Source organism: Paramisgurnus dabryanus, chromosome 2 (assembly GCF_030506205.2).
Source record: "Paramisgurnus dabryanus chromosome 2, PD_genome_1.1, whole genome shotgun sequence".
NCBI classification, from domain to species: Eukaryota; Metazoa; Chordata; class Actinopteri; order Cypriniformes; family Cobitidae; genus Paramisgurnus; species Paramisgurnus dabryanus.
In genome coordinates, this window is record NC_133338.1 from 19,782,692 (window position 1) to 19,807,178 (window position 24,487).

Here is a 24,487-nt window from a genome sequence, read left to right on the forward strand (position 1 = left end):
AACCTAAAGATTATATCGTGTTTGTTATAATCTGAGGTGAAGAGCTAAATTCAAAAATGAACTTTGACAGTATTCTGTTGAGGATCACACGTCTGTATGAAGAAGGAGCAGACCCAGTCCTATCAAAGTCAACCACTATTAACCTAAAGGTGTTCTGTTATAAAAAATTGTTAAATATTATTTAAGTGATTTAAATGAGACCCCTGATCTCCCTAGAAAACCAATATAGGTGTAGGAAAACCGGGTGAGATTTTATTCATTTTACCTTTAACAGCAATTATTGAACTTTGTGGTGTATATTTGAATACGTTGATTATTAATAATTCAAATCAGATTTAATATATTGTAATGTATAATGTCAGTAGCTATTATTTAAAGGTATTGCAGAGGATTTTCTTTTTCCGGGTGGATCATCAAGACTATTGGTCCTCCTAGTTGTCAATCCGGAGTGTTGCGCAATTGCATTTTTTTAAAAAGTGGAGAAGGCGGTTCTTTTCTAAAATTCGAGATAATCCTCCGCTACACCTTTAATATCTTTTTCATATTTATGTTTTACAGAAGAAAAGGAATTTTTCAGTGGCATCACAAAGAACTTTAGTGTGACAATTTCCCCAAAAGAGATCTGAACCTTTTTCATTTATTTTAACTAGAAAGTCTTGCAAGCAGCCTATTGTTATCTTCTGTAAAGAGTCTTTTCAAACATTTATTGAAATTTCAAAACAATTATTGAAGATAATGTTAAGCAGTATAGACTCCAGCTAATTTTTTAAAGAACCACTTTGTGGCGTTTGCTCACTTAAGAAAATCAAATACACTGTGATATCAGAAGTTGTGATTTTTTTCCCAAATGTAATGCATTTCACTTTCATTTGTCATGATACAGGGTTCATATGCTGCAGGAATTTTGCCTTCAGATTGGCAAGGAACATGATATGGTAAAACCTACATAAACAATAATACATAAACAATCCATTCTAATCTACATAAAAAGGTTTAAAAAATTATACGTTTAAAACCATCTTATTTGAGTATTCACAGTGAATTATAGTATAATCTATTAAAAGATTTAATAGTTCTCTAAAACAGCTTTAGATATTAAATCATATTGTGCAATTCTGTTGACATTTCAAAAATGCTCTGCACATCAAGACAAACTTTAACATGCTATTTTAGATTAGTCTTAAAATGTGTTAAATATGCTATTAGTATATCTATCTATAGGTGTAATACTGTAATACAAATATGATCAGTTCATTACTATTGTTAGGGAAATAAGATCATAATGTGATTAATGTGATAAAGACTCTTTGTAGATATATTCTTCCTTTCTATCTCAAGCTCTGGGTGGCTTCATAACGATGACAGGCTGAAAGACAACAGAAAAGGTCTACAGTCACAAACTCTGAATCCTATTTTGCATCATTTGATCTTTAGTTTGCTATACGGTCCTGCATTGCTTACCACATGAGACCTGGGCGAGCAGCACTGAATAACCTTGCAGCAATATGCAGCTAGTGTAATAGAGAGGGCAATCTGAACCGCTTCCATGAGATTACCTATTGAAACCATTTGACTAAATCCAGCCTGTAGAAAAAAACAAAATTTCTCAGAGTAAAATGTCCACACTTTAAGCAATAAACCACATGAACATATTGTATTATACCAAATACACACAGTAATGTTGTTTTTTAATGATAAAATAGGTGCACTTTAATATTTAATTAAAGTATTTGTTCATTTTTTTTGTGTTATGCTATTTGACACATTATGTGTCTTTTGTGTTCAAATAAAACAAGTTGTGTTAAAAGTAACACAAAATGTGTTGTTCCAATAATAACACAGAGATGTGTTTTTTCTGGGACAGCACATTTAGTCTGTTGTCCCAAAACTAACACTGATTGTGTTGTCTTTAACACATCCGTTCTAGGGCACTGCAATGAGTCAGTATAGTTGTTTCAAATTATCTTTTTTTTAAACTTTAATTGTTTATCAACTGTACAGTAAGGAAGGAAATGTATCCCTTTAAAAAGTTTAAGCTAGCTTACCAGTAAAGATTTACATAATGGTAGTTCATAGCGCGACTCATTGTAAAAGCAGGCTGATTCTGCATCGTTCATATGATAATCAAATGAGATGATGAGAATTAATCCATATATCAGACACGTGACTATCTGCATTCCCAAACAAGCCTTGATCTGTTAAAGACACATACAAATAAATGCTTATTTCTCTCTTCAATTAAATTACAGTACAACAAGAATATACATCTTGTACAATGTTACTGCAAACATGGGAGTTTTTCCAAACTTACTGTTGGAAAGTGAAGATTCTGTGCAGCTATTGCCAGACTACCAGCTATTATGCCCTGTTCAAGGAGAAAATAAGGCAGAATTATTAAACATTTTCCTATTGGAACACTGCATCCAAACGCAAACGTTGATAATAAATCAACATGCATATTTACACATGAAATATCGCAAATAATAACTAAACTATCCGAGTAAAATAACTTTACTGTACTGTAGTTTATGTTTTGGAACCTTAATTTTACCTTTTACAATTTAAAATGTAAAAACACATTTACTAAACCAGATAATTATAGGGCAATATGAAGTCTAAATATTTCTTTAAACTAATTAGGCTACAACATTACAACAGACACTTACGACACAGGAGCAACCTATTTCGACACTTGTTCCAATCCAGTGTGAAAAATTAGCAATTTTGGAAGTTAAGAAGAGGACGGTCAGCATTATCTGTGTAGCCTGTTTAATAAAATAACGACATGGTGATTCCTCAGCAGTATTTAATAATATTATATTGTATTTTACAATGATGTCAAATTCAAATATACCCCTAAAATCTTGGGCTCTGCTTCTAGGAATTTTTTATTTTGATTGGGGTTCCTCTGGAAAGTAACTTCCAGTAAGTCGCTCGGGCCAGGGTTCCCCTCTGCCGTAGCAGAAGCGTCCGAAGACCCAGCTGTCTCGATTTCGCCTGTTGATATATGACATGAAAATAAGATTCGTTAATCTTGCGAAAAGAATATAGATGTCTTCGTATAATCGTGTTTTAGATAAAAATTAAAAGAAAGTGGGTTAGAGCATAAGGCGAAGAAGAAGAGAACAAAAATGTGACAAGAATGAGTAGCAGATAAAATTTAGCTACTAAAGTTACTTACTTAACATTTTCTTCTAGTTTATACTGATCGTAAATATATCCGTTATAATCTCGATTATATAATGGCAAGAAATCCTGAAAAGGTTTATGTGCAGTTTTCCTAAAAAAAATCACCGTAGCAGAGTCCGCTCGAGAGTCTGTTGTGGAGTTTTGAAAAAGTTTCCGCCCACTTCACATCTGGAGTCTCGAGGCTCATTCAGTCATTCCATTGTGTAGCCCACTGATTCTCAAACTGGGGTCAAGGGGGCCCCAGTTTTATGACATTTTATAAAATACTAATTAATTTATCGTAAATTCTGTGTAATAACACCTCAGAAAATGAGGCTACCAACAGCACTAAATTCCAAAATTAAATATTTTTGTTTAATTAGAATTTTAAGTTTTAGAATGTTTTTTTAATATTTTTTTCTGTGGGGGGCCACGAATGGATGCATCGTACACAAGGGGTCCGCATACCTGAAAAGTTTGAGAACCACTGATGTAGCATACTGTCGTTTTGCAGCACTTTTCACCGTGGCAGATTTCAACCCAACTAGCTTGGCAGACAAACGTCTGTGTCATCGCGGATTTGCAGCCAAGACTGCCCCCTGGCGGCAGAAAATTGCATAAATTTCCACCGAAATCTGAATCTAGTCCTAAATTCAGCCTCGTCATTAACGATAAAATACTTTAACACATTGCATTTCAACAAGATTTCATTATGGATGTAGGCAACATCTAAAATCAAACATTTCATATTCGCTGCAAAGTTTATCTCGAAAACCCAGAGGGCGCCCCAACCAAAAAGATACACACTTGTTGGATTGATTATTACTGTAGGCCTACTTCATCATGCATAGCATGAAATTGTTGACCATATGTGTCATAATCTGTTACTGTAAGCATGAAGCATGTTTTCTATGGGGGTTTTTTTGTAAATGTGAACTGAAACGATAAATTCCTGTCAAGCGAATCCTGGAAATTTGGAGTAATTTTTTTAAATTTGTTATTTTTACTGTTTTTTTTTCAAAATCACAATTTGTGTTATTTGTTTACAGAAAAAAAGGTGAACATGTAAATTCATCCACAGTTTACATAAAAAAATACTGACACATATAATTGTGTACACTTGGTATATTGACAACATGGCAACATTTTGACTGTCTTGTTCATGAACAATGACACACAGACTTGTCAGTTCCATCAAAATAGCATGTTCTCTAATGTAAAAATTTACTTTTGAGAGATGAACTCAGACTTTTCACCCCTAGTTTTACAGACTGTACCCTGCATTTACAAACTTGTCCTTTGTTTCTGTGATACTTTAAAACCGTACAGTCAGTACTGTTAACAAAAGGAAAGCACAATGTTCAGGGCCATACAATTTGTTCATTGTACAGTATACAGTCAAAAATGCACTGTACTTCTGTATACAACAGTGAACTGGCATATATTGGTTGTGTCACATCATTTGAAACAGGTTAAATCCATTGTGAGTGGTTGTGTTTAATCAATGACATGTGTGATGACATTTGTATTTGATTGTTGCTGCTTGTGTTTAGCAGTATGCATGACATGTGCATTTGAGTGCAGATTGTGTTTTGAGAATGAGTATGTGTTTGGAGTTTTGCTAAAAAGTCTAAGTGAAATCTGCAAATTGTGTTTTATGATGTGAAATGGTTTAAGGTATTGACAACAGACAGCACAATTAGATAAATGAGTTCAGGCAACTGAGAACTTTGTTCAGCCAATGGGTTTTAGTGTTTTAGCAATTGAGAAAAACTGTAATTTACACATCCATTCATCCGACAGCTAATCTTTGCGACTTGGATACAATTTTCAAAACTCATCAAATATAACAAATTATACTAAGTTCCCCAGGGCCGAGGTTTTATAAACTATAACTGCAGACCGCAGATATCCAAATGGGGGCGTAGACTTCGAAGTAGGAGGTGTGTGTGGGGGGGTGTTCTTCAGAAACAGTTTTTTCAACTGCTCTTTGGTGGAGGGGATGTGTTGCTCAACTTTTTCTCACGCATGTGTTGTGACCGGAAGCGTTTTGAACCATATCAGTTTATCATATTTAGCCCTAGGCTATACTAAAATGAAAAAAGTTTCATTTTGATTTTATGGGGACTAATATAAACTTAAAAAACATCTAAGTTACTACTTAGCTGTTATATTTTAAGAAACCATTTACTTCAATGCACTAAAAACTACTTTATTTTTACCTGGGATGTTCACCACACTGTGCTTCTCTGTCGGGCCTACACAATACTGTAGGCTTGACAAAGGTTCACGCCAGCATCTACTCCAACTGGGTCGAACAAATTCATCTTGGTCTCATTTCACCTAGGAATGTTCTCCCAATGTTCATCAGGCTTTTCAATTTCTTGTTTTTCCAAAGAATCTGACATTATGCAATGTCTTCACACTATTTGAAATATTGCAGAAAATTGATAAGTGACTTACAGAGCATTCAAGGTACATTTTATTGGCATGTTCTCTGGAGATCAAACCCATGGCCCACTGCCCTATCAGTATCAGGAACATTTTGGTTAGTTTTATTTAAATTATTAATTCTAGATTTTCTGATCTACTGAACATGTTTGATGTGTAATTCAAATATACATTTCTATGGCAATTCAAATATACATTTCTATGGCAATTCAAATATACATTTCTATGGCAATATATATATATATATATATATACATGGGCGGAAATCCCGGGGGGGTCGGGGGGGACAGGACCCCCCCTATCTAAGGGTTGTCCCCCCTAAAATATCATTAAAATATGTGTATTGAAAATAATTTAATGATTTATAACACTTAAAATAGTTGTGTACGAAGTGAAACAATACAAATGCAAACGGAGCAACAACAAAAAAACGTTTTAAACATTTTGATTCCCCCTCCCTTGCCTCACAGTGGTTTGGTCCACTGCCCGCGCCCCTTTTACCTCACCACCGACACACAGTCCGGTGGTAAAGAAGTGTACGGAGCCGACGCGAATACAACGTTTCCCATCACTTATCAGTTTATCCTCATATGTTTTAAAACTGGACTATTTTGACATATAAACATGAACACATTTCGTTTTCTGAGAACAGAAACAGATAAACGATCAAGAAAACATTTTATGCATTCATGCAGAGGTGAAAGTAACAAATTACATTTACTCACCTTGGTGTAACTGAGGTTTTTTTGTGTACTTTTACTTTGAGTAGTTTTTAAAATCTGTACTTTACTTTTACTTAAGTATGTTTAAAGTATTGAAGACTACTTCGCAACATGTTAAATCATATCCGTTACTGAGTAAAAATAAATAAAAAAGTAAGGTGATAAAGACGCGCCACGGATGATTGATTGATGGGCGGGGGAACGCGCAAAAAGAACCATGGAGAGGGACGAGACAGGCGCGGGCTAATGCAGACCCTCAATTCAATTCTTATGAAAGAAACCCCTGGCCATTGACGCAAAGCGATTGTTTCATTCAGGTAGGGTTCATGCTCTTGAGTACGGAGTTTGAGAATTGCCGACCGGGTTTTAACCGCTAATTTGCACGACGCGTTTTTAATACATGCGCATTATCTTCCGAGGTCTAGCAGCTTCGCGTCAAGTCAAACAACTTAAGAACGTCCTCGAGAATGCGCATGTCATTAGACATTGCAGAGAGAGAGAGAGAGCGAGAGAGAGAGATTGAAAGACATCAGGTACACAGGTCTGGGAAACTAGAATAAAATAAACGTATAAAGGATGTATAGTGTATAGCCATGGCACTCATCTCATTATATGCTCATTTATGTATATAGTTTAATAACTTAATGTATGTTACCAGCAATACATCAATTACAACCTTACTATAATGATTGTATTTACTAGCTGCTGACCTCATATTATTTTTGCTTCAAAAGTGCATAACTCACCTGTAAAAATCGTTAAATAATTCCATAAATGTTTCTTAGTTATAAAAAAGCTTTTTATTTTATTAACTTTTTGTTATTGCACTTTAATTGTAAAGATGTTAACAATTAAAAACATAGTTTGAGATGTATATATCCTTCCTTTTTGAACTATACTAGAAACCTCTCCCCGCTGTAAAAAAGTAGCTTTAAAATGACTTACTTTTTACTTGAGTAGATTTTTAGACCAGTAACTTTACTTTTACTTAAGTAAAATATTATTAAAGTAACTTTACTTTTACTTAAGTAGAATATTTTATTACTCTTTTCACCTCTGCATTCATGTGTATTAAAATTAAATTTGCATCCGTTCATAGAGAAAGAGAAACGTTTTCTATCTGTACACATTTCCTTTGCCCGTATTATTGGTGTCCCCTTCAAAAATTGTTCTTGAAAAATTTTATGTTTATTGTCCCCCCCAACATTTAGATGAAATTTTCGCCCCTGTATATATATATATATATATATATATATATATATATATATATATATATATATATATATATATATTTATCTTAAAGTTATACATGCATGTGTGGGAATTTATATATGCATAATTATTATACACAGTACACAAAATCGGGATCAATCAGTCCTATGTTTAATTAAAGAGGTGGCTTAATATAAGACCGAATGCAATAAAATGTTTAAGACACACCAAATCTTTAATATAAAAAATCACCAAGACAGCTGTTTTAGCATTTGAGTCATTTGTCTGTTTAAGCCAAAAATACGCGAACATAAAGTCGTTTAAGTTTAGTTCACGCGCGCTATCGGTGCTGATGCGCATTGCCATTTCAAGTTCAAGGTGTCAATCCAGTCCAACAATCATTAACTAACCTATAAAATCACTTTTTAAGAATAATTTCACAAGAATAAACACTGCGTTCGGTTTTGTTGTAAAAAGAAATGGCAATCTTATTCAGTCCACAAGACAATTACTATACACACGACCCAGCTTCCAGCCTATACACTGAAATCATAGCCAGTTAGTTACAGTGTTCGAATTATGTCAAAGCTTATGGGGGGTCCCCTAGCTAAGCCCCACCCCCCGGCCAAGCCCCACCCCCCTCATTATAGGGTCGGTGTGATTTCACAACGTAAGATGTGATCGTCCTTGATCAACAATCATCTGATCCTGGTTTTAATCAAAGAAACCCCAAATTACCCTTAACTCAAACTCTAAAAAAAGTTTACCCCTCAAATTAGTGTGAAACACTGGCAAGGGCAGAACTTTAAAACAGAATAGGGGTGAAATAGGGTGGACTCATTCTTAAATTACATAATTTTACTATATAGTAGTGGTAAAATGAATGATTACATTGCGTTTTTTGAGTCATAGATTGAATCATTTTCGGATCAGCAAAACTTATGAGCATATAAAAATAGAAAAGAACAAAGTTACAAATAAAGCAAGATCTAACAGTAGTATTTAGGTACATAAATAGAATCAAATGAATAATAACACTGTCTTCTTCACTGTATAAATTACATATAATTAATCTTTTTAAAGATACATAATTTTAAAGATAGTTATCATGCCACCAGGTTGAAGGTTGCTGTCCCCAGCACTCACAGCAGCCCCATTCGCGTAATTTGCGGGTGGTATACGTCCCCACCGCTTTATGACCAAGTTGATTGTGCCCCAGCTTCCGACCACGAAGTAATTCTTGCGTTCATAATCACAATTAGGGTCCATATTCATTTAAAACGCATGTACAACGCATGACGCGCCGCCGCCTTCTGCTTTTCAAAGCGGTCGCCTGTGAACACAAGTTTTGTTTTAGACGCGTCTATTTGAGTGCACTTGCTGCACGTTCTGATTTAAAATAAACTTGAGCGCAACTTGATACCTTGATAAAAGGTAAATGTAAAAAAAAGGTAAAAATCTACCGGTAAGTTATATATGTAACAATGATTAATCTATTAATAGTTATTCTTCATCTATTTTATGCAAACGCTAGGGGAAAAAATATAGGGGAAAACATTTGTTCCTTTTCAGCAGTTGATAACTTGATAAAAGGTAAATGTCGTATTTTTTATATCTACCGGTAAGTTATATATGTAACAATGATTAATCTATTAATAGTTATTCTTCATCTATTTCATGCAAAACGCTAGGGGAAAAAGTATAGGGGAAAACATTTGATCCTTTTCAGCAGTTTTTGAATAAGTTTAATTGAATAATATTAAAATACCTTATGGTAGGGCTGCATGATTATGGCAAAAACATAACTGTTTTTAGACTATTTGCATTGAATTGGAAACAATATTTTTGGAAAATATATTAATTGCAAGGCTGCAAAGAATAGTGCACTGAGGATTTAATTATATTATTTTAATATAGTCAGTGGTGAACTAAAGTGGGCCGGTCTAAGACATGAAACCCCAGGGCTGAAAATGAGTCCCACTTCGGCCCTGCATGTTACATTTTTCCAAGGTTTAAAAAACACATGCAAAAGATACTTTCTACAAATAATTATTTATTTCTGAAAGATGCGTAGTTGAGTGATAGGCTAAGTATTAAAGAGACTATCATTTATTATCATTTAAGCGTGATTTCTTCTGCTTTCCTAATAAAATATTTTGTGTGACTGGGTTGACCAGCCGTCAGTCTGAGTGGATAGCTTTGCCACTGTTATAAAATAATTGTTTGAGAAGATTTTTTAAAAAACCCTTTAACCTAAAGATTACTAAAGATTCTCACCGCAACTGAGGTAAAAAATACTCCACATGCAGATAGAGACACTCGTCTGTCAATTCCTCCAGAAAACAGCATGAGGCGCACTTGCGAGTTTCTTTATTTCGGACAGAAGTCATTTGAATTATTTTATTGCGAAATTGGGACAAATAATGGACAGTATCGCTTTGTGACACGCAAAATGAGGATTTTAAATTTATGTAGTATTTTAATTTTAATAAAAACCAGGGGACCCCCCTAATTTATATTTTTGTGCTTTATGGGGGGTCCCTTAAGGCTTATAGGAGGTCCGGGACCCCCCCAGACCCCCTTCAATTCGAACACTGTTATATTCGTAATGTTTGTTTTTAAAAAATGTGCTGCGCTGCCGCATGTCGAAAAAAACACGGCAATGAAGTGAAAGTAGCAAAATAAATTTGGTGTGGCACCCGGGGTAACCAGTCAGATGTCAGGGGGCCCCGGACACCCCTCTGGCTCCCCCACTGTAACTGGGCTACATTATATAATAGTCTTATTAACATTATATCACGCTTACATTACAAAATCTGTTTTTTGATATTTTGAATGTGAATCAAAACTTAATTAAGAATAGACAAAACACCAATAATAAACAATGCTGTATTTTATTGAACAATTACCTAAACATCATCTTGCTGTAAACAGGAGAAACCGAAGAAAAAAGGAAGAAAGAATTGTGTTATAGTGACTTTACTTTTCATCTTCAATTGCATTAAAAAGAACTCTTCATTTATAAGTCACTTTGGATAAAAGCGTCTGCTAAATTAATAAATATAAAATAATGTAAATGCATAAGTAAGTATTTACTTCCTGCAGGTGATTTTTTTCCTTCTTTTTTCAGTCTTTTGGAAACTGTTAAATTCCTTGACTTCACTACAATAAAAGATGAATGCCATTGTCAAAAATATTGTGTAATAACAAATACCATTTTTTGCAAATGCAAATTACAAGCATAGAGTGACAAGAAGGGCCACGGAGGAACACCTCCTCAGCTTCCTGCCAGGATAATGCCTGCATTTCACTTAGGCCATGGATGATGGCCTGTCCATATAATGCATCAATTAATTAATATAAAAACATTGCATATATGACAACAATAGAAACAATCCAATTGACACACATGTTTGGGCCTACTTCAGGATAAAGAAAACTACAAATAAACATTCTTGAAGTTCAGTTGAGTTTAGATTTATAAACCAGAGCTTTGAGGTATTGAAAAAGAATAGCACACTGCTGCTCACTGTCCATGGCACACATGGCTTTAGGGGGAACCACTTTGATGGTAATCAAAATCACTGCAGCATTTGTGAAATTTTGGAATTTCTGGAGGTGAATTCCCCCTTTGAATTGTTATATCCACCTTTAAAAAAGAGAGAAAGAGTCAAACTCAAATTTAAATTTTAAGACCCCACAGAGTCCTTTAAAAGACCCCAAACAAAAGGCCAAATGACACATTCTAGCTCACATAATAATACCATAGGTGTTAGGAACAACAAACACAAGGATCCCAGCGCAGAGGTGTTTATTAGATGCAAGAGATGTTTAGGAGATGACACTCAGTGATAATGTATAATAGAAGACACTCTGTGAAAGTCAATATGTATATAAGAAGACACTCTGTGTTCGTGATGATGTATGCGAGGAGACAACACAGGAGAGACAGGCTCAACGGAATCCTTCTCGGGAAAGGCTCTAAGTGGGAAACACAGCACAGCCGTAGAACGTCCACTCGCACATCCGAAATCCTCTAAGATGAAATCCTGGCGGGGCACAGAGAGAGAGAGAGGCGGTCAGAGTCTTCAGCAGAGTCTGTGCTGGACAGCGCACAGCGGCAGTCCGAGTCTTACGCAGAATTACGCGCCCGAGAGCGCACTGCGGCTGGACAGCGCTAGATGTAGACAGGCGCTCTGAGAATCCACAGACAGAGTGTACACAGAGGCTTGACGGTAGACACACCACTCGGGAGAGACTGAGAGCGGGGCGGGGAATCTAAAGGGGTAAAGGCAGCAGAGAGCAGCGATGAGTAATCCAAAATCTATAATTGGAGACAGATACTAAGACACGACAGGACTAGAACTAGACAAGCTAGCGGGCAGGTACATACAAAGACGAACTTGCAAAGAACAAAGGAAACGAGGGGAATTTAAATCAAACCGGATTGGGCAATAACAAGGATCAGGTGTGGGACGCCGGTGAGAAGAGTCAGAGATAATGAGATCACCAGGTGGAAGGCGCGCACGTGTGGAGCTGTCAAAACAAAAACACAACACAAGTGAAACAAAGACAAAGCAGCCAATAAAACCGAAATCATGACAGGACTCCCACCCCACGACCGCCACCGGGCGGTCCATGAGGAGGCACACCCCGTCGCCGGCGGAGATCCTCTATCAGCCCAGGGTCCAGAATGTCCCGGGCCGGTAGCCCGGTACCCAACACCTCTCCTCCGGACCATAGCCCTCCCAGTCTACGAGGTATTGAAATCCCCTACCCCGGCGACGCACATCTAGAAGGGACTTAACCGAATAAACGGGAGCACCATCTACGAGCTGAGGGGTGGGAGGGGCGGGGGCAGAGGGAACAGGGTTAAGGTTGGAAAAAAGAACCGGTTTCAGCTTGGAAACATGGAAAACCGGGTGAACCCGACCGAGTGCTGGGGGCAATCTGAGCCGTACCGTCACGGGATTAATAACCTTCACTATGCTGTATGGCCCAAGGAATCGTGGAGCCAGCTTGCGAGAGGGCTCACGGAGAGGTAAATCCTTGGACGAAAGCCATACTTTCTGCCCACAGATAAAACGGGGCGGAGGTCTACGGTGACGGTCGGCCGCGGCTTTGGTTCGTCTGGAAACCTGACGTAATGTAAATCTAGCTTTCCTCCAGGTGCGTTTGCAACGACGGACGAAGGCCAGCGCAGACGGGACCACCGCATCAGGTTCTTGGGACGGGAATAAAGGAGGCTGAAACCCCATGGACGCCTCAAAAGGGGACATATTCAAGGAAGACACGGGGAGAGAATTATGGGCGTATTCGACCCAGGGTAGCTGTTGGCACCAGGAGCTCGGATATTGCGATGTCAGACAGCGGAGAGCTCTACCTAAATCTTGGTTAGCCCGTTCACATTGCCCGTTGGTCTGAGGATGATACCCAGAAGACAAGCTAGCTGTGGAGCCTATTTGTCTACAAAATTCCTGCCAGAAACGTGAAATAAACTGAGGACCCCTATCTGAAACAACGTCTGTGGGCAGACCATGTAAGCGAAAGACGTGTTCGATCAAAACCTGGGCAGTTTCCTTAGCAGTGGGTAATTTGGGCAAAGGGACAAAGTGAGCCGCCTTGGAGAAGCGGTCGACAATGGTCAAAACAACAGTGTTTTCCTTAGAACTAGGCAAATTGGTTACAAAATCGATTGCTATATGTGACCAAGGACGAGAGGGAATGGGTAACGGTTTAAGCAGACCAATAGGGGCTTGATGAGAGGCCTTATTACGGGCACAAACCTGACAGGCTAACACAAACTGTCTGACATCGGGACCCATAGAGGGCCACCAAAAACGCTGACGTACGGTAGCCAACGTTCTCCGAACCCCCGGATGGCAAACAAACTTTGACTCGTGACCCCACCGGATGACCTCGGAGCGAAGCGCATTCGGAACCCACAATCGACCCGCTGGGCACCCCTCTGGCACTTCCCCCTCCCGGCCGGCCCGTCTCACCCGTTGTTCTATTCCCCAGCGCAGGGCACCCACCACCCGCCCCTCCGGGAGGATGGTTTTGTCCCCAGCGGAACCGGGGCTTTCGAACAAACGAGAGAGAGCATCGGGCTTAGTATTCTTGGAACCGGGCCGGTACGAGAGGGTGAAGTTAAATCTGTCAAAGAAGAGCGCCCAACGAGCCTGACGAGAAGATAACCTCCTGGCTGAACGGATGTATTCGAGATTCTTATGATCCGTCCAGTCCAGGAAGGGCTCCGAGGTCCCCTCTAACCAGTGACGCCACTCACCCAAAGCCAGTCTGACCGCCACAGCTCCCGGTTGCCTATGTCATAATTTCGCTCTGCTGGGTTTAACCGATGGGAGAAAAAGGCACAGGGATGCACCTTGCCATCCTTAGCAGACCGCTGAGACAAAACGGCGCCTACCCCGACATCTGAAGCATCCACCTCCACAATAAATTGAGCAGCCGGATCTGGAATAGAGAGAACAGGAGCAGAGATAAACCGGGACTTTAAATTATCAAAGGCCTCCTGAGCACTGGAATTCCAGACAAACCTCTCCTTAGTGGAAGTGAGAGCAGTAAGAGGTTGAGCAATCTGACCATAATTTCCGATAAACCACCGGTAAAAATTGGCGAAACCCAGAAATCATAATAAATCCTTATGGGAGTCGGGGACTGGCCATTCGGCCACCGCTTTGATCTTGGCTGGGTCGGGACGGATCTCACCGGGGGCAACAACAAAACCCAGGAACGAAACTGACTTACGATGGAATTAAGAGAAAAGATGAGGATATCATCTATGTACACAAAGACAAACTTGTTAATCATGTCTCTCAGCACATCATTGACCAGAGCCTGGAAGACAGAGGGGGCGTTACAAAGGCCGAACGGCAGAACGCAGTACTCAAAGTGTCCGGTAGGGGTGTTAAAGGCTGTCTTCCATTCATCTCCCTCTCTTATTCGCACCAGATGATAGGCGTTGCGTAAATCTAGCTTAGTAAAGAACTGCGCCCCCTGCAGGAGCTCAAACGCAGTAGACATTAAAGGAAGGGGGTACCTATTCTTAACAGTAATGTCATTTAAACCCCTATAATCAATACAAGGGCGCAGGGAGCCGTCCTTCTTGCCAACAAAGAAAAACCCCGCCCCTGCGGGCGAGGTGGAGGGACGGATGAGACCGGCATGCAGGGCATCATTAATATACTGGTCCATAGCCTCTCTCTCAGGACCCGATAACGAATAAAGTCTACCCTTAGGCGGAGAAGTGCCGGGGAGGAGATCAATAGCACAATCATATGGCCGGTGAGGAGGAAGGGAGGTGGCCTGGGCTTTACTAAACACCTGAGCGATATCCGCATACTCCGCCGGGACTCCGGTCAAATCGACCGCCGGAACCTGAGGAAGAGAGAGAACAGAACCAGAAACAGCAGAACCAAGACAAGACACATGACAAGACTGAGACCAAGACAAAATAACACTATGCTGCCAATCAACGTGAGGATTGTGTTGCGCTAGCCAACCATGCCCTAAAATAATGGGAGACAGAGAAGCATGAAGAATATGCAACACAATCTCCTCACGATGATTACCAGACACAGAGAGACTCACGGGGGGAGTGCAATGTGTGATCCGCCCCATCTGCTGCCCCTTAAGGGACCAGACATCCAAAGGGGATTGGAGAGGGACAGCCGGGAGATCCCAGGAGCGAGCCAGAGCTTCATCAATGAAGTTGCCCTCCGCACCAGAGTTGAGAAGGGCGGTGGACGGATGATCACGCCCAGCGAAGGACAGCATGATGGGGAGCTGGGTGCTGGAAACAGGGGAGAGTTTAGAAGTGGCGCCCACCAGGACTCCCGGACTCACTGGTGGGCAGCGGCTTTTAACGGGCAGGTCCTAGCAAAATGTCCGGGTTTCCCGCAGTAGAGGCAGAGGGCATTCTGCAGCCGCCTCTCTCTCTCTCTCTGTGACAGGCGCATGCGCCCCAGTTGCATAGGCTCAGGCTCGATGGGTGGTGAGATCGAGGAAGAGGACGACACAGTGGGCTCGTCCATGAAGACCCGCTGGCGGAGAGAGCGGCGCTGATTACGAAGTAGCCTCTGGGCCTCGACCCGTAGAGCTAAATCAATTATGGCCTCTAGAGAGGGAGAAAGATCATGGACCGCGATCTCGTCCTGGAGAGCATCAGACAGCCCCTCAACGAACTGCGCTCGAAGAGCCGCTTCATTCCAGTGGCAGGCAGCCGCTAAGGTCTTGAACTCTATGGCGTACTCGGTGACTGTGTGTCTTCCCTGAACCAAGTGAGCCAACCGAGCCGCGGCGGCGTCCCTGCGCACTGAGCGGTCGAAGAGCTTCTCCATCTCTTCGTGGAATTCGTCGAAGGACCGGCAACAAGGATCACGGGCATCCCACACGGCCGTAGCCCAGTCACGTGCCCTGCCAACCAGAAAGGTGATTACGTACGCCACTCGGGTGCGCTCAGAGGAATAGCGGCGTGGCTGGAGGGCAAATACCAGGGAGCATTGTGAAAGAAACGCTCGACAGGAGGCTGGATTGCCATCATACGGTGGTGGGGCTGAGGCATGAGGCTCCGTCTCTAACTGCTGACTGGTTTGCGAGGTGTTCTGCTGAACCTGGTCAAGATGGGAGGAAAGGTCGGACATGCATGTGGATAAATCCTCGACCTCTTGTGAAGTGGTGGTGAGACGGGCCGAGTGTTGGCCTAACCATGAGCCTTGCTGAGTAAGTGCCTTCCGGAGCGAGTCAACCTCCGCGGGATCCATAACTGGCAAGTTCGTCCTGTTAGGAACGACAAACACAAGGATCCCAGCGCAGAGGTGTTTATTAGATGCAAGAGATGTTTAGGAGATGACACTCAGTGATAATGTATAATAGAAGACACTCTGTGAAAGTCAATATGTATATAAGAAGACACTCTGTGAAAGTCAATATGTATATAAGAAGAGACTCTGTGTTCGTGATGATGTATGCGAGGAGACAACACAGGAGAGACAGGCTCAACAGAATCCTTCTCGGGAAAGGCTCTAAGTGGGAAACACAGTACATCCGTAGAACGTCCACTCGCACATCCGGAATCCTCTAAGTTGAAATCCTGGCGGGGCACAGAGAGAGAGAGAGGCGGTCAGAGTCTTCAGCAGAGTCTGTGCTGGACAGCGCACAGCGGCAGTCCGAGTCTTACGCAGAATTACGCGCCCGAGAGCGCACTGCGGCTGGACAGCGCTAGATGTAGACAGGCGCTCTGAGAATCCACAGACAGAGTGTACACAGAGGCTTGACGGTAGACACACCACTCGGGAGAGACTGACAGCGGGGCGGGGAATCTAAAGGGGTAAAGGCAGCAAAGAGCAGCGGTGAGTAATCCAAAATCTATAATTGGAGACAGATACTAAGACACGACAGGACTAGAACTAGACAAGCTAGCGGGCAGGTACATACAAAGACGAACTTGCAAAGAACAAAGGAAACGAGGGGAATTTAAATCAAACCGGATTGGGCAATAACAAGGATCAGGTGTGGGACGACCGGTGAGAAGAGTCAGAGATAATGAGATCACCAGGTGGAAGGCGCGCACGTGTGGAGCTGTCAAAACAAAAACAAAACACAAGTGAAACAAAGACAAAGCAGCCAATAAAACCGAAATCATGACAATAGGCTGGTTAATAAATAGTGTAGGCATAGTACATTTGATTTTTAGTCAATTGTATGAGCTGTATAATTGTATAAATAGCTGGCAACAAATTTATATCACAGTTAAATTGATATTGATTCATTTTAATACTTACTTTTTTAAGAACTCATTTAAGTAGTCCACATAAATTATATAAAGTAAAATAATTACTCCTGCATTAATTAAATACATTTATAGTTTTAGGAGAAAAGGTAATTAAAAAAGGTCAAACGGTAAATCTGATTAAACAATTAATGGTGACATTCTTTGATATTAACACACTTTGGGGTCTTTTCCCGAACAGGGATTAGTTTAAGACAGGACTACTAGTCACTACCCTGCTGAAAAAAAACAGCATCAAACCAGAATGGGAATTATGCTGGTCTATGCTGCTTTAGCTGGTGGTCACCAGCATATCAGCACCAAAACACAACATATGCTGGTCTTGCTGGTATGACCAGCATGGGATGCCGGTGCTAATGCTGGTTTGGTGCTGGTTTAGCTGGTGCTAATGCTGGTTTGGTGCTGGTTTAGCTGGTGCTGATGCTGATGCTGGTTTAGCTGGTGTTCACTAGCAAACCAGCACCAAAACACAACATATGCTGGTCTTGCTGGTATGCTGTTTTTTCAGCAGGGTAGGCCTTAGTTTAATTAGAAAATATAACTAGTTTGATCAAACATGCCTTATTAAAAACATTAGGCTACTTGTGTACATTTTGAGGCCAAGCAATAGCCACTGATGTATTTTAAGACATGTAAGTGCAAGTTGCTTTCAGTTTGGGCAGCTCTTGTATTTATTTTAGTTAATCCCGAAACCGCCCCTTAATGTATTTAATTGGTCTACTTTAATGTCAACTAATTGTAATCGAATTTTTACAATGGCTTGTCTAAGGTTAAAGCTAACGTATTTAGCTATAAATATTTTCGGGGGGCAAAGGCGAAAAACATATATTATCTGCTCAAATTTTGTTACAATCTATCTTTAAAAATATTAAATGTACTATTGTATCGATGGGCTAAAGTAGTTTGAATAAAAAACAATTCAAATGAGTATGATTCGCTTAATAAAATTGATGATACTCACGTTTCTTGTCACGCTGTCTCGAAAAACGAGGTCTCTGAGAATTCGGGTCTCTGGGCGGGGGTCTGTAGCTGCAGGCTCCGAGTCTGCTCGACTTTATGCGGCGCAACAAGAACCAATAGGTGGATGTCATCAAAGTACCGCGAGAGCAATTTGAGAAATCATAGGGAGGAGTGATTTCGAATTACTCTCGCGGTACTGTGATGTCATCCGCCCGTCGGTTATTTTAGCGCTGTACTACAGGATCTTTTGGTTGGGGCGCCCTCTGTAGGTTTTCGAGATAAACTTTCCAACGAATATAAAATCTTTGCTTTTAGACGTGGTCTATATCTATATTTAAATCTTGTTGAAATGTTGTATAATGCAATGTGTTAAAGTATTTTAGCTTTAATGAGACTTTAAAGAGAAATATTCAACCCCTTCCATCCCCCGCCCAGAAATGATCAATATTACATTGTTCAATATTAATTACAACGGGTTGACATCTGATGTTCCACGGTGAAAAGTGCGCAAAAACAACAGTAGGCCACAACAGTGATCCTCAAACTTTTCCGGAATGCGGACCCCTTGTGCGTGCCCCCCCCCCCAAAAAAATATGACGAAACATTCTAAAATTTTAAATTCTAATTAAACAAAAATGTTTAATTATACAATGTAGTGATGTTTGTTGGTAGCCTTTCTGAGGTGTAATTACACAGAACTTATGATAAATGAATGTATTTTATAAAATGTCATAAAACTGGGGGCCCCCTGACCCCAGTTTGAGAACCACTAAGCTATATGGAATGACTGAATGAGCCTCGAGACTCCAGATGTGAAGTGGGCAGAAACTTTTTCAAAACTCCACAACAGACTCTCGAGCGGACTCTGCTACGGTGATTTTTTAGGAAAACTGCACATAAACCTTTTCAGGATTTCTTGCCATTATATAATCGAGATTATAACGGATATATTTACGATCAGTATAAACTAGAAGAAAATGTTAAGTAAGTATCTGCCACTGTCACATTTTTGTTCTCTTCTTCTTCTCTTACCCAGCAATTTATTTGAATTATTATCCAAACAACGATGATACGAAAACATATTAATTTCGTAAGATTGATAAACGAATCTTATTTATATTAACAGGCGATTCTGCTACGGCAGAGGGGAACCCTGGCCCGAGCGACCTACTGGAAATTACTTTCCAGAAGAACCCCAATCAAAATAAGAAATTCCTAGAAGCAGAGCCCAAGATTTTAGGGGTATATATGAATTCGACATCATTGTAGAATACTATATAATATTATTAAATACTGCTGCACCATGTCGTTATTTTCTTAAACAGGCTACAGAGATAATGCTGACCGTCCTCCTCATTACTTCCAAAATGGCTTATTTTTCAGACTGGATAGGAACAAGTGTCGAAATAGTTTGCTCCTGTGTTGTAAGTGTCTGTTGTAATGTTGTAGCCTAATTAGTTTAAAGAAATATTTAGACTTCATATTGCCCTATTATTATCTGGTTTAGTAAATGTGTTCTTTTCATTATAAATTGTAAAAGGTAGGATTAAGATTTCATAACATAAACTACAGCACAGTAAAGTTATTTTACTCGGATAGTTTAGTTATTATTTGCGATATTTCATGTTATGCATGTTGACTGATTATCAACATTTGGGAAAATGTTGGAAAATGTTTCATAATTCAGCCTTATTTCCTCATTAAACAGGGCATAATAGCTGGTAGTCTGGCAATAGCTGCACAGAATCTCCACTTACCAACAGTAAGTTTGGAAAAGCTCCCACTGTGTACAGTAACATTATACAAAATGTATTCTTGTATACTGAAATTTAACTGGAAAAAGGGAAATATGCATTTATTTGTATGTGTCTTTAACAGCTCAAGGCTTGTTTTGGAATGCAGATAGTCACGTGTTTGACATATGGATTCATTCTCATCATCTCATTTGATCATCAATCAAACCCTGCATATACAGCCTGCTGGTACACCTTGGAGAAGAATGAACTACCATTATGTAAATCTTTATTGGTAAGCAAGCTTAAACTTTTTAAAGGGATACATATCCACCCTCGCTGAACAATTACAGTTTAAAAGTAAAAAAATGAAAGGTAATTTAAAACAACTATACTGACTCATTGAGGTGCCCTTTACATTCTTAGAATGGATGTGTGAAAAACAACACAATCAGTTTTAATCACTAAATGCTTTGTCCCAGAATAAACACATATCTGTGTTATTATTGGATTATAACATTTTGTGTTACTTTTAACACAACTTGTGTTTTATTTGATGTGTTAAATAGCATAACACAAAAATGTGTAAAAAAAATTAACACATCCTTTCTTAATTAAATATGAAAATATATAATGCTATTTTCACTGGAAAATGTTGTTTGATTTTTTCCACAGATTGGATTTGGTCAAATGGTTTCAATAGATAATCTCACGGAAGCGGTTCAGATTGCCCTCTCTGTTACACTAGCTGCATATTGCTGCAAGGTTATTCAGTGCTGCTCGCCCAGGTCTCATGAGGTAAGCAATGCAGGATCGTATAGCAAACTAAAGTTCAAATGATGCAAAATAGGATTCAGAGTTTGTGATTGTAGACCTTTTCTGTTGTCTTTCAGCCTGTCATCGTTATGAAGCCACCCAGAGCTTCAGATTGAAAGGAAGTATATACAAAGAGTGTTTATGTGAACGACATTATGATCTTCCGTCCGTCCCTAACAATAGTAATGACCTGATCATTGTCAGGACTCCATCACTGGCACCATCATCTTCATCATTCACTCCTCCCTCTTGTTTACTCTCACCTGAGTATTGATCCTCCTCACCTGTGCACCATCATCTCAATCCCTTTATAACCCGCACTCTCCCATTCTCTGTCTGGTCTCGTCTATGTTTGATTCTCAGATTCACCCGTGTTACTTACCTAAGGACTAACCTGTGATCTTCATCCTGTCGTCGTCTTCCTCTGATTGTCCCCTCCTAGGATCTTTATCTGCCATTCACAAAGAGAGACTCTGTTATTATAAAGCTAAGAGAACTATTACCGTTTACTCACCATTTCTTATTCACCCGCTGTGTACATTCAATAAACTATATTTATCTTACCTCCTGTCTGCTTCCCATTCCACTGTGTGACAATCATATTGTTATTACAGCTAGACAAATATACTAATAACATATTTAAAACATTTTAAGACACTAATCCAAAATAGCATGTTAAAGTTTGTCTTGATGTGTAGAGCATTTTTGAAATGTCAACAGAAATGCGCACTATGATTTAATATCTAAAGCAATTTTTTTAGAGAACTATTAAATCTTTCAAAAATTATCTTTAACAGATTATATATTCAAGGACAGTGTGAATAGTCAAATAACTAATTTTTTTTAACCATTTTATGTAGATTAGAATGTATTGTTTATGTATTATTGTTTATGTTTCATGTTCCTTGCCAATCTGAAGGCAAAATTGTATTTATGTATCTTGACAAATGAATGCTTAACATAATCTTCAATAATTTCATAAGAAATAAAGCAATTTAACATAAAATGAGATTAAAATCTTAAGTAGTAATTATTGACATTTTTAAAAATCATGTTTGAAAAGACTCTTCACAGAAGATAACAATAGGCTGCTTGCAAGAAAAAAGTTCAGATCTCTGTTGGGGAAATAGTCACACTAAATTTGTTTGTGAGGCCACTGAATAATTCTACTTCTGTAAAACAAACATGAAAAAGATATTAAATAATAGCTACTGATAATTTACATCATGATATATTAACCCTCAAACGGTCCTTGAGGTCTATATGACCCCAAACGACATTTCATTGGTTAAAAAAAAGGTTCCCTTCATCTCAGAGATATAAAACTTTGTGACTTTTCCTAAATAATCTATCTTTACATACACAAAAATCTGGGCTTGATTCGGTTGTTCTAAAGGTATGTAAAAAAAAATCATTAATCTGTCCCTTGGGGTCAGTATGACCCCAATTGAAAGTGAATGGGAAATGCAAAAAAAATTTTTTTCCATTTGTCAAAAAATAAATATCAATAAATCCAGCATAAATCTGAAAATTAAAATAAAAAACTGTAAATTCTTCAACTACACCATTTTCTTGTCTGAAAATATCGAATTTTTATGAAAATTCACATAAATTATTATCTAAATTTGATTTGAATTGTTTTTAGATGTAAGAGAACGCTCCTGAACCTCTGTCACCTCCCCTATGCCCTGCATAATTTCCTGTAGACAAATCAATGAATGGATTTACTTTTAACTGCAACACCTAAATAATATTTAACAATGTTTTATAACCAAACACCTTTAGGTTAATAGTGGTTGGCCTTGATAGGACTGGGTCTTCTCCTTCATATAGATGTGTGATCCTCAATAGAATACAGTCAAAGTTCATCTTCGACTTCAGCTCTTCACCTCAAAATAAAACAAACACGACATAATCTTTACGTTTCAATCAAATATCTTTAGCTTCCAGTAGATTTTATATTGTACCTTGAAAGATTTTAAGTTGCATTCGATTAAATATACCACCTGTATAGCACCTGTGTAGAACCATATTGTGCTATTTAGAACCATATCTGGTGCTATAGTGGTGCTATATCACCCCGGATGGTTCATCATAGGTGCTTTATAGGTGCTATATAGCACAAAAAATGGTTCCCCTAGCTTTTAGTGCTTTTTAATTTTTGTGCAGAACCTTGGCTAAATGTACAGGCAGGGTAAATTACCTTGATATTATACAACACGTTACGAAACCTCTCTTTAAGGATAAGGCACAGAAACTACATGTTTACATTATATTGCAGTGTATGAAACATCATATATGAGCCACTTTTTCGGAATTGTATTTTTTCAAAAGAATTTTATAGTGATTTTCTTTGGGTTTTCCTTTTCCAGAATGCCACATTAAAAATGGTCTATTGAATTTATGGAATATGACCTATCAAGTCTGGAGGTAAATCCCCTGCCATATGACTACATACACATTGTTTTGCCTTTGTAAAATTATCACAACACTACATGTCCCTAATTCCTAGGACAAATTGTAAATGTATGTTACATTTCGACTACAAATATGACACACTTTCAATAAAGATTAATGTTTCAACGGGTGAAATGCTCCTTTAAAAACCTGCAAAAACTCACTTGTACTACCAACACAATCACTCTCAGATGTACTACCAACATTACCAGTTTATGAAAATGTTAATGTTTTGTGAATCTTAAGTTGATGTTACTCAAGTACTGATGAACATGGTGGATCATCTAAAAAACCTTCTACAGTTGCACTTTTCTTTGCTCGTTTTATTTTCATAAAAACATACAGCTTAGTGCTGTTCTGCCTTACAAAGGAAAAATATCTGAACTTGCTACACCTCACTATAGAGAGTTAAAGTATTTTGCATTTGTAGGGCAGAATTGGCCTACCTTCATGAAATTACCATTTTAAATAAAAAAATACCTTTTGCTTATATATAAAATTTGATTAAGTAGAACTAAAAAATCATTGCCATAGAAATGTATATTTGAATTACACATCAAACATGTTCAGTAGATCAGAAAATCTAGAATTAATAATTGAAATAAAACTAACCAAAATGTTCCTGATACTGATAGGGCAGTGGGCCATGGGTTTGATCTCCAGAGAACATGCCAATAAAATGTACCTTGAATGCTCTGTAAGTCACTTATCAATTTTCTGCAATATTTCAAATAGTGTAAAGACATTGCATAATGTCAGATTCTTTGAAAAACAAGAAATTGGAAAGCCTGATGAACATTGGGAGAACATTCCTTGGTCAAATGAGACCAAGATGAATTTCGACCCAGTTGGAGTAGATGCTGGCGTGAACCTTGTCAAGCCTACAGTATTGTGTAGGCCCGACAGAGAAGCACAGTATGGTGAACATCCCAGGTAAAAATAAAGTCGTTTTTTAGTGCATTGAAGTAAATGGTTTCTTGAAATATAACAGCTAAGTTCACTTAGATGTTTTTTAAGTTTATCTTAGTCCCCATGAAATCAAAATGAAACTTTTTTCATTTTAGTATAGCCTAGGGCTAAATATGATAAACTGATATGGTTCAAAACGCTTCCGGTCACAACACATGTTTGAGAGAAAGTTGAGCAACACATCCCCT

General features: G+C 38.8%; 2 protein-coding genes across 2 annotated transcripts; one reads left to right on the top strand and one right to left on the bottom strand.

Annotated features, from left to right (window-relative positions):
- Positions 1-820: 820 nt before the first annotated feature.
- On the bottom strand, positions 821-3,341 carry LOC135764775 (membrane-spanning 4-domains subfamily A member 4A-like). The gene is made up of 7 exons (XM_065275451.1): positions 3,182-3,341; positions 2,855-2,997; positions 2,667-2,765; positions 2,312-2,365; positions 2,046-2,195; positions 1,462-1,584; positions 821-1,366 (listed from the first exon to the last, which is right to left on the bottom strand). The coding sequence occupies exons 1-7, from the start codon at positions 3,186-3,188 to the stop codon at positions 1,334-1,336; spliced, it is 609 nt and encodes a 202-aa protein (XP_065131523.1). The 5' UTR covers positions 3,189-3,341; the 3' UTR covers positions 821-1,333.
- A 15,960-nt stretch (positions 3,342-19,301) lies between these two features.
- Positions 19,302-20,989, top strand: LOC141281518 (membrane-spanning 4-domains subfamily A member 4A-like). The gene is made up of 7 exons (XM_073813371.1): positions 19,302-19,308; positions 19,451-19,566; positions 19,650-19,748; positions 20,033-20,086; positions 20,203-20,352; positions 20,733-20,855; positions 20,951-20,989. The coding sequence occupies exons 1-7, from the start codon at positions 19,302-19,304 to the stop codon at positions 20,987-20,989; spliced, it is 588 nt and encodes a 195-aa protein (XP_073669472.1).
- Positions 20,990-24,487: the final 3,498 nt, after the last annotated feature.

Coding starts and splice junctions, on each gene's coding strand:
- LOC141281518 (XM_073813371.1), top strand. Junction 19,749..20,032: donor AAATAGTTTGCTCCTGTGTT/GTAAGTGTCTGT, acceptor CTCATTAAACAG/GGCATAATAGCTGGTAGTCT. Junction 20,856..20,950: donor GCTCGCCCAGGTCTCATGAG/GTAAGCAATGCA, acceptor GTTGTCTTTCAG/CCTGTCATCGTTATGAAGCC.
- LOC135764775 (XM_065275451.1), bottom strand. Junction 2,766..2,854: donor CAGAGCCCAAGATTTTAGGG/GTATATTTGAAT, acceptor TTTATTAAACAG/GCTACACAGATAATGCTGAC. Junction 1,367..1,461: donor GCTCGCCCAGGTCTCATGTG/GTAAGCAATGCA, acceptor GTTGTCTTTCAG/CCTGTCATCGTTATGAAGCC.